Genomic DNA, 7,644 nt, shown 5'->3' on the forward strand with positions numbered 1-7,644 from the left:
GCCCAGCACTGGGATATCAGCCCCTTGCAGGAGTTAATTTATAAAGTAAGAACTCCCCATGTTCTGTTTCAAGGATTTTGATTAAACTGCCTGGAGAATCTTAGACTTATAGAATGGCAGGTTGGAAGGGACCTCAAGGATCATCTTCCAACCTTTCTAGGTACTACTGGAGTTAGGAGAAATTGGAGAAGTTGTTCTTCCTCCATGTGTTTGTTACAATGCTGGTGTGGGTTTGTTGGGCAGCTGCATGTTGCGCATTGTCAGCAAAATTTTATGTTTTGGGAATTCTGTCCCCAGCATGTCCCCATTATTTTCAACTACATTAAATTAGTCAATAAAACACACAAACTGAAGTGTTACCCTGTCCTTAATAGTCACCCAAGTCTTAAAAGACAATGGAACGAGGCCATAATTATGTGATTAATGATATTATCATTAATTAAAAACCATGGCTGGAGAAAACATTAGTTAGGTAAGCTGAAGAACATGATTGAAAGTCTGTAGTTGTGCTGTGCAGGAAGTCCCATTAAGTTCCCTCTGGCTCTGCTGCCTTGGCCTGAATCCCAGGCTCAGTTTTTACCACTGAATTCTTATGGGGCCAAAATTGTCACCCCCGTGCACTTGCTCATTTAGCCCAAGAAGAACAGCTCTGCCTGGTGGGTGCCATGACTGAGGACTGATATGTAACACTGCCTGTGATCTGAGCCAGGTCAAAATAAAACCTAATGATAAGGGCTGTTCTCCAAGAGCCCTGCTTTCTGTTCTGTCCCCTTGCTTGTTCCTCCTTGCCACTGGAATTCTGAGTGCCCACAAAATATCTGTTTCTGTATCTGTGGATAAACAGAGGGTTAAAATCCGACATAAATCAGGTGCCAGGAAGGCAAAGACTGATTCACTTTTAAAAACACAGTAACAAATATTCTTTAAAGGAACATTATAATTCTTCCCCCCCTCCCCACCAACTTTCCACATATGGCAAGCATGCCTGATAGCTGCAGTGGTTCCAGAACAAGAGCCACTGAGCTGACATGGCCACAGAGTCACAGTTTTGATACATGTGATGTACAGAGACAGCTGAAAACCAGTGCAGAAGAAAGGTGCTCTACTGCAAAGCCAATACTAATCTGCTTTTGCCTCAGAGGGATCAGACCCAGCCACCTTCTTTGCTGCTGATCTGCAGGAACCAGCAAGCAACTCAGGATGCAGCTTGCACACTGGCAGGAACCTCGAGCATCATGACTGCAGCCCCAGGGTAATTAGTATTCACCTCAGCTCTGCCTAATGAGGAGGGGTATTTGTCATCCCCATTCTGAAAGCTCCCTGCCTCTTACAGGTGGATTTGCCACATCCACAGAGACAAGAGTCTGTGTCTGTGATTAATGTAACTCAGTTCTGCCCCGGGGCTTTTCATCAATGGATTTCAACAGGGAAACACAAACATTCCTCAATTCATTTGCACAGGATTATCATGCAGAAAGAAGAACTTGCATTTCCTAAGTCCAGAGCTGGGCAAAGCCTGCTCAAAAGTTTTCCTGGGGACCCTGGTTATGGAATAGAAGTTACATGACTAAGTCAATTTCAAGTACTTGGTTTTCAACAAAAAGCTGAAAAGCTTGGCTGTGATTGAGGAGAAAAATAAGGTTTGGTTTGATGATGGTTGTTTGTTGTTTGTTTTTCTGGGGCAAGTTCCCTTTTCTAGTCATTCCTAGCCAAAAACTTCAGTGAGGTGATTTTGAAAAGTCAGAATTTGTCCTATAGTGACTAGAGTCTCTGAGCAAGGAAGGTCAGAACAGGAAGAAGCAGCCACAAGTGAGTATGAATGCAGGGCATACAGGATAACAGCCTTTCAGACAGCACAAGAATCTCCTGGGGAATCCAAGTTTTGAACACAGAGAAGAAACAACTTTTTTTTTGTCCTCTACAATTCTTCCTTAAAAAATTATCCATGTTTCTAAGGCAAAAATAATACAGTGACCTGGTCCAGTTTCTTGAGAAGAAAAAAAAAAACAAACAACCAGGAGTAAGTGATCTATGAAAAAAAGTTTCACTCTTTCCATTTTATTTTGTTGTTAAAATTAGACCATGTGTAAAATCTGAAAATTGATTATCTGCTGCAACCAAGAACATCTTCTCTTAGAATAAAAACATCTGCCAGCTAAAGACTGCTCCGAGCCTTCAGTGGCTGTGGCACAGGCTGCTGTATGATGCTGGAAATGTCTTTTCATACAACTCTGTCTCTTTTTCCATCCTCTTATTTAGCCCTGATTCTTATTCAGATCACAAGGTCTTGCGGCAAGACCCGTTTTTATCCTACATCCGAGCTCTCTGGGATCTGGATCACCATTAGCTCCAAAGTAACACACAAATAACCACCTATGACTGTCTTTCCAGGAGAGCCTCCTTTGCTGTCTTTGGCAAGCTGCTATTTTTTTCAGGCATGCTGCAAAATGGCAGCTCTGTCCACATCTGCTGTCAGGTCTCCTCTGAGCCTGTTACCAGCCTGATGGGGCTTCCTGGTCCCTGGTGAGCTGGCAATGAACACAGGTTCACAGCACTTGCCCTTCCCTGTCAGCCAGCTCCTGGGTATTAGCCAGAAAGGTGAGCAGAAACTTTGATGGAAGTGAGTTGATGGGGTTTGTGCCTAAACTCTTCAAAGCCAACACAGGCTAGTCTTCTGCTCGGGGAAGTTACTTTTTCCTCCCTGACTCCAGAGCCTCACTCTCTCAAGTGCTTCAGGGACTTTGTGAACCAAAGATGACTGAGGCTGGCTCTATAAAATGCCTCCTTCATCTGCTGCAGGCTCTCTGGCCAGGCTTCACTGATTTCCAGATGCTTCTTGACTCTTTACAATCAGCCTTGACTCTATTTGCCTTGTGTACTAAGAACTCCTTGATAATGACTCTCACTTTGCTTTTTGCTTTTGCTTTGCTTTTTGCTGTAGATCCTCCATGTTCTACAACAGATGATGCCTGGTGGATAGTAAAACTGTGTCACCTCTCCCTCCAGGCTCTCGCTGGGAGACAGTGAGAACAACCCCACCCAAGGAGCATTTCATCATCTCCCAGATCCTGTCAGAGCAACTTCCAAATATCTGGGCAACCGCAATGAATTAACATGCAAATTGAATCCTAAGTCAAGATTCATGTCACTGTCATTTTTATGTATTAGGCTGTAGATCATGAAAGGAATTTCACTGTAGCTGGCTAAGTGAGTGAACAGGAGCACAGGAGGGCAGCAGACAAGGGCTAGGGTCTGGGAGCCTGGCTTCAAGGCAGAAAATTCTTGTGTGATGATGGGCAAGTTTGTGAGGGGTGGTTTTGAAATGCACAGAGGATAGCAGAAGGTCACTAACAGGACCTTGAGATGGACTCCTGCCCTTGTTGAAATACAGCACAGGGCTCTACAGATTTCCCCTTCCCCTGGCATACAGAGCAATACACTAAAACAAGGGGACTGTGAGATGAGTTAGATAAGAGGCTTGAGCGCAAAGCTGTGTAGAGGCTGGAGTCTTCCACAAGGTCTTTCACAGCACATGGCTCAGCCCAAAGCTCAGTGCACCCAGGCAGCTACGGCTGGCTTTGCAGCACACTTCAGCCTCAGCTGGGGAAACGGGAGCCAAAAGGTGGGGAAACAAGCCAGAGTCCCTTTTTAAAAAACAAAAGGGCCATCCATGTCTTACATCGGCATTTTTGATGGTTCCACTCTCATGCCAGAAGAAAACCAACTCCATTTCAACTGTCCTAGCGCGCTCTAGTGGGAGCCCGTTCCCTGCACAGCTCGGCAGCTCTCCCAGCAGCAGCCTCCTCTCTCTCCCAAGGACACGAAGTTACCCAGTGCTGGGAGAGAAGGGAGACGACAACAGAACCACCTCCACTGGGAAAAACGCATTGATTCCAATCGTCACATCGGAGAAAAGGAAATAAACCCAGCCAGGTATTGTTTGAGAATACTGTCATTTCTTTGCAACTACAGGAAAACAAAAATACCCCAAACATTTTTCTCTCTTTTCTCTTCAATGGGAATTCTTCCTTTCACATGAATGGCTCAAGGAAGCACCTTAAGAAACTTAAAGTGGATGAGATTTGTCCTTTCTTTTAACTGCAAAAACCTGTATTTGCAATTCCAGACACACCTGTTCATTCACACCCTTGAACTATCATCTTCCTCCCATACCTGCACCTGGTACATTGGCATCATAAAATCACTGCTGCCTCCCCCTTGCTCAGCTGAGGCTGCTCTGAGGACACACAGCCTGTCTGTGGGACATCACTTTGCCTCTTTGCTTACACAGGCTGCTTCCTCATCCACCAATACAGGGTTTCATGCTCTGGGATTCCCTGTCTCACTGCACAGTGGTTTCAGAGTAAGCACCAACTTGCCAATGGGAGAAACTACTTCTTACCCTTCTATTATTCTTATTATTCTTCTTCTTCCATGCTTGGATAGAAACAAGCCTTTGTGAGGGAAGGAATGGGACCATTCAGAAAATAGATTGTGCTTTGGTTTATGCCCCTTTGAGTCTCATTCATAATCCAGACCATGACTAGAACAACTCAGGTTGAAATCTCCACTATTTATTCCATTACAAGGAAATTGTTTCTTTCACAGGAAAAGCATCAGACAGTGATATCAAAGGTCTGGGAAAAATTACCACTTAGTTGGTGCTTGAACAGGGGACATAACCTTCAAATCCCAGGCCAAGTTGTACATGCAAAGCTCTTTGGTGTCTCTGAACCTCAATTAACAGACTAGTCATCATTTCTGCAGCTACGTGTGACCCTGATCACAGATTCACAAGGACAGCTGGCAGACTGCATGCTAGCCCCACATATGTCATTTAAATAGGACCTCCAAGGTACACAGTAAAGCAAAAGCTGCCCCAAGCTGCTAAAATTTGAAACAGAAACTCAAGGTGCATCAGAGCTCTGAAGTCTCAGTTATTTTGGCTAGCCTGTCTGTCAGCTTAGCTGCTGAAGTTACCCCAGACACTTGGTAACTGGTGGCAAGTGGTGTGGGCAGTGTGACACAGTTTTCAAACAAAGTACTACAGAGCAATACTTAGCAGCTCTTCTTCTCCCAGAATACACCAAAAAGACATCACCCTATAGTTCTCTTGAACAGTTCAAGAAAAAGGCAGATAAACCAGCACCATCAATTGAGAAACAGCCTGTATTAAATTCCACTCCCACCTCCACTGTCATGCATTTGAAGCCTCCTTGGGCACACACTTTTATGAGTACTCAATTTTGCAGTAAGTAATCCCACAGTACTTAGACCACGAGTATCTAAAAGTGCTTGCAAAACTGGTCTCTAAGACTAGAAAAACTGGGGCCCAATGTCTGGCAAAGAGCATCCTCAAGGGAGATACCAGAACAACACAGACGATAGCAGTGCTCCCTGTGAATGTGACATCCTCCTTGCTTCCCATTTAAAGAACTGCCCATAAAGACACCAGGTAGGGCAGAGATGCATTTATTTGTCTTACATCATGCTAAATACCACTATGCTGAGACAGTGCAGCCCCTGCTTGAAGACAGCTCAGGAAGACCATAAAATGGCATTCCAGGGTTTGTTTGTATGTGAATAGAGTGTGGGAAGGGATATGAATGAAAGCAGGACCTGGATAAGGAAAATAACCATGATATGATGAAGAATTTAAAAGTTGAAGGTTGTTTTTATACAGGCAGAGATGCCCACAGCATCATGCTTTCCCAGAGCAGGCAATGAGACACATCTACTGAGGTAGGGCAGATCCAGAGCAGATCACTTACCACTGATGACACTTCATTTCTGAAGCCAGGGTTGCCTCAAATCAGGCCAATCAGGGACTTCCACTTCGTTTTCCTACTTTGTGGTTGGGTCTTCCTTGGTCTATGGAGAGGCCAAGCCTGTGGGCTTCCTACCCTAAAAAATTAACACAAGGCCAAATTAACCTGTTTTCTCTACACTCCTCTAGGTTTGTTACATGGACAAACAATACAGAAGAGGCTTACAGCAGGGACTCTCAACCAAGAGATTGAACCAAAGCATTGCTATTACTCCCTGCAATCTCAAGAGAAGCCCATCTAGGGTATTGTCTTTACAGCAAGAAAACCAGAAATGCCATCCCTTTTGTATGTCTCTATTCATCTTCATCCTCTCTTTACATATCATCATTAATGCAACAGAGTACATTGCTAATTAAGCCTGATTTTTCTTTCTTGGATCTAGGTCCTGGTATGATTTAGAAATAACCTTAATCTGGTATTTGTGATACTAGTATTTACCTCTTCCCATGATTTCCAAAATTATGTTACTGAATTCTTGGCTCAGGGTGAACTTCTGCAATGGTTTAAAACACCTGCAACTATTGAATAAATGATGGGACATGAGCAGAGCACAGGATATTTGAATATCCTCTAAATATTACCAAAAAAACCTGTTAATAAAAACCAAAAACTGTTAATAAGTTAAGCTTTATAAAGCAAAACTGAACCTTTGGAGGGGCAGCCTGTTTGTTTTCCCTGAGCAGCCATCCCAACCACAGGAGATAATCTGCCACACCTCAGTCCAAAACACCCCTCTAGCACACAGCCAGAACACCCCTTTTCAGACACCAATCCAAGAGAGGACACAGGGTAAACCCAAGCCACCCTCCTGCCACGTGAGTCTCCCTGTAAACAGAACCCTCATCTCACAAGCCAAGGGACAACAAACTCGTGGACAAGCCAAAAAAAGCAAAAAAAGCCACTATTTACGCTGATAACACCCCTCCCACTGTTTGCCTGGAAGCAGCAAGTGGCCTTGTCCTGTGCACAGGCAGACACAGCCACCCGCTGGCACACGGCCTCTGCAGCACCACATAACACCCTGCTTTCACAAACAGCCCCTGTCCTGCTCCTTAGCCCCTCAAGAGCTGCTTCAGAATACACAATTGCTCTCCAATGGGGGATAAATATGCAGGGGTCTGTGGAATTTTTCATTCCTACCTGCATTCATCATCCCCAAAGCCCACCTCGGATGTACAGATCTGTACTCCTCGCACAACTTTTATTCTCTCTGAGGGGTGTGTTTTCATAATGACAGTGCTCATGTACCACTTAGTAGTATATTCTCATTGAGCCCCAGCCACACTTTTGAGGAGTAATTTATTACTGCTTGTCACTAGCTGCTACTAAGAGCAATGCATGGACTGGGTTTATTTAGTGTGTTTAGTATTTCTTGCTTGACTCTTCCTCACACAGACAGTCCCAGAGATTCACAAATCAAAACAGCCAAGTTTCTGGGCCTTATTGTCGCACCTGTTTTGCACTTCCCAGCTTTCTGTCTGCAAGACACAGAAACTTTATTTGTTCTTTCTTCTTTTTTAATGGAAGTGGGGAGACTAATGCAGTTGGCCTGTTCCAGGAGCTGCAAGTGCACAGGGAACACCTCGATGGGTGATGAAAACATGAGAGAAGCAGGTGGGGATGTCTTAGTGGCCTAGCCCTAAGACACTGGCTTTATTGCTGATTCAAAGCCCACATACGAGGCCTGTGCCACAGAATCCCAGAATCCCAGGGGCTGGAAGGGACCTGGAAAGCTCCCCCAGCCCAACCCCCCTGCCAGAGCAGGGGCACCCAGAGCACATCACACAGGAACGTGCCCAGGGGGGTTGGAATGTCT

General features: G+C 44.8%; 1 protein-coding gene across 1 annotated transcript in view; it reads left to right on the top strand.

Moving 5' to 3' along the window:
* The first annotated feature begins 7,414 nt into the window (after positions 1–7,414).
* Positions 7,415–7,644, top strand: part of ATIC (5-aminoimidazole-4-carboxamide ribonucleotide formyltransferase/IMP cyclohydrolase) — a 28,134-nt gene continuing 27,904 nt past the window's right edge. The window contains exon 1 of the mRNA XM_009996973.1: positions 7,415–7,442. Within this exon, the coding sequence (XP_009995275.1) occupies positions 7,415–7,442 (28 nt within the window). The remainder of the gene's footprint in view (positions 7,443–7,644) is intronic.

Source organism: Chaetura pelagica, unplaced genomic scaffold (genome assembly GCF_000747805.2).
Source record: "Chaetura pelagica isolate M959 unplaced genomic scaffold, ChaPel_1.0 scaffold300, whole genome shotgun sequence".
Lineage (NCBI taxonomy): Eukaryota > Metazoa > Chordata > Aves > Apodiformes > Apodidae > Chaetura > Chaetura pelagica.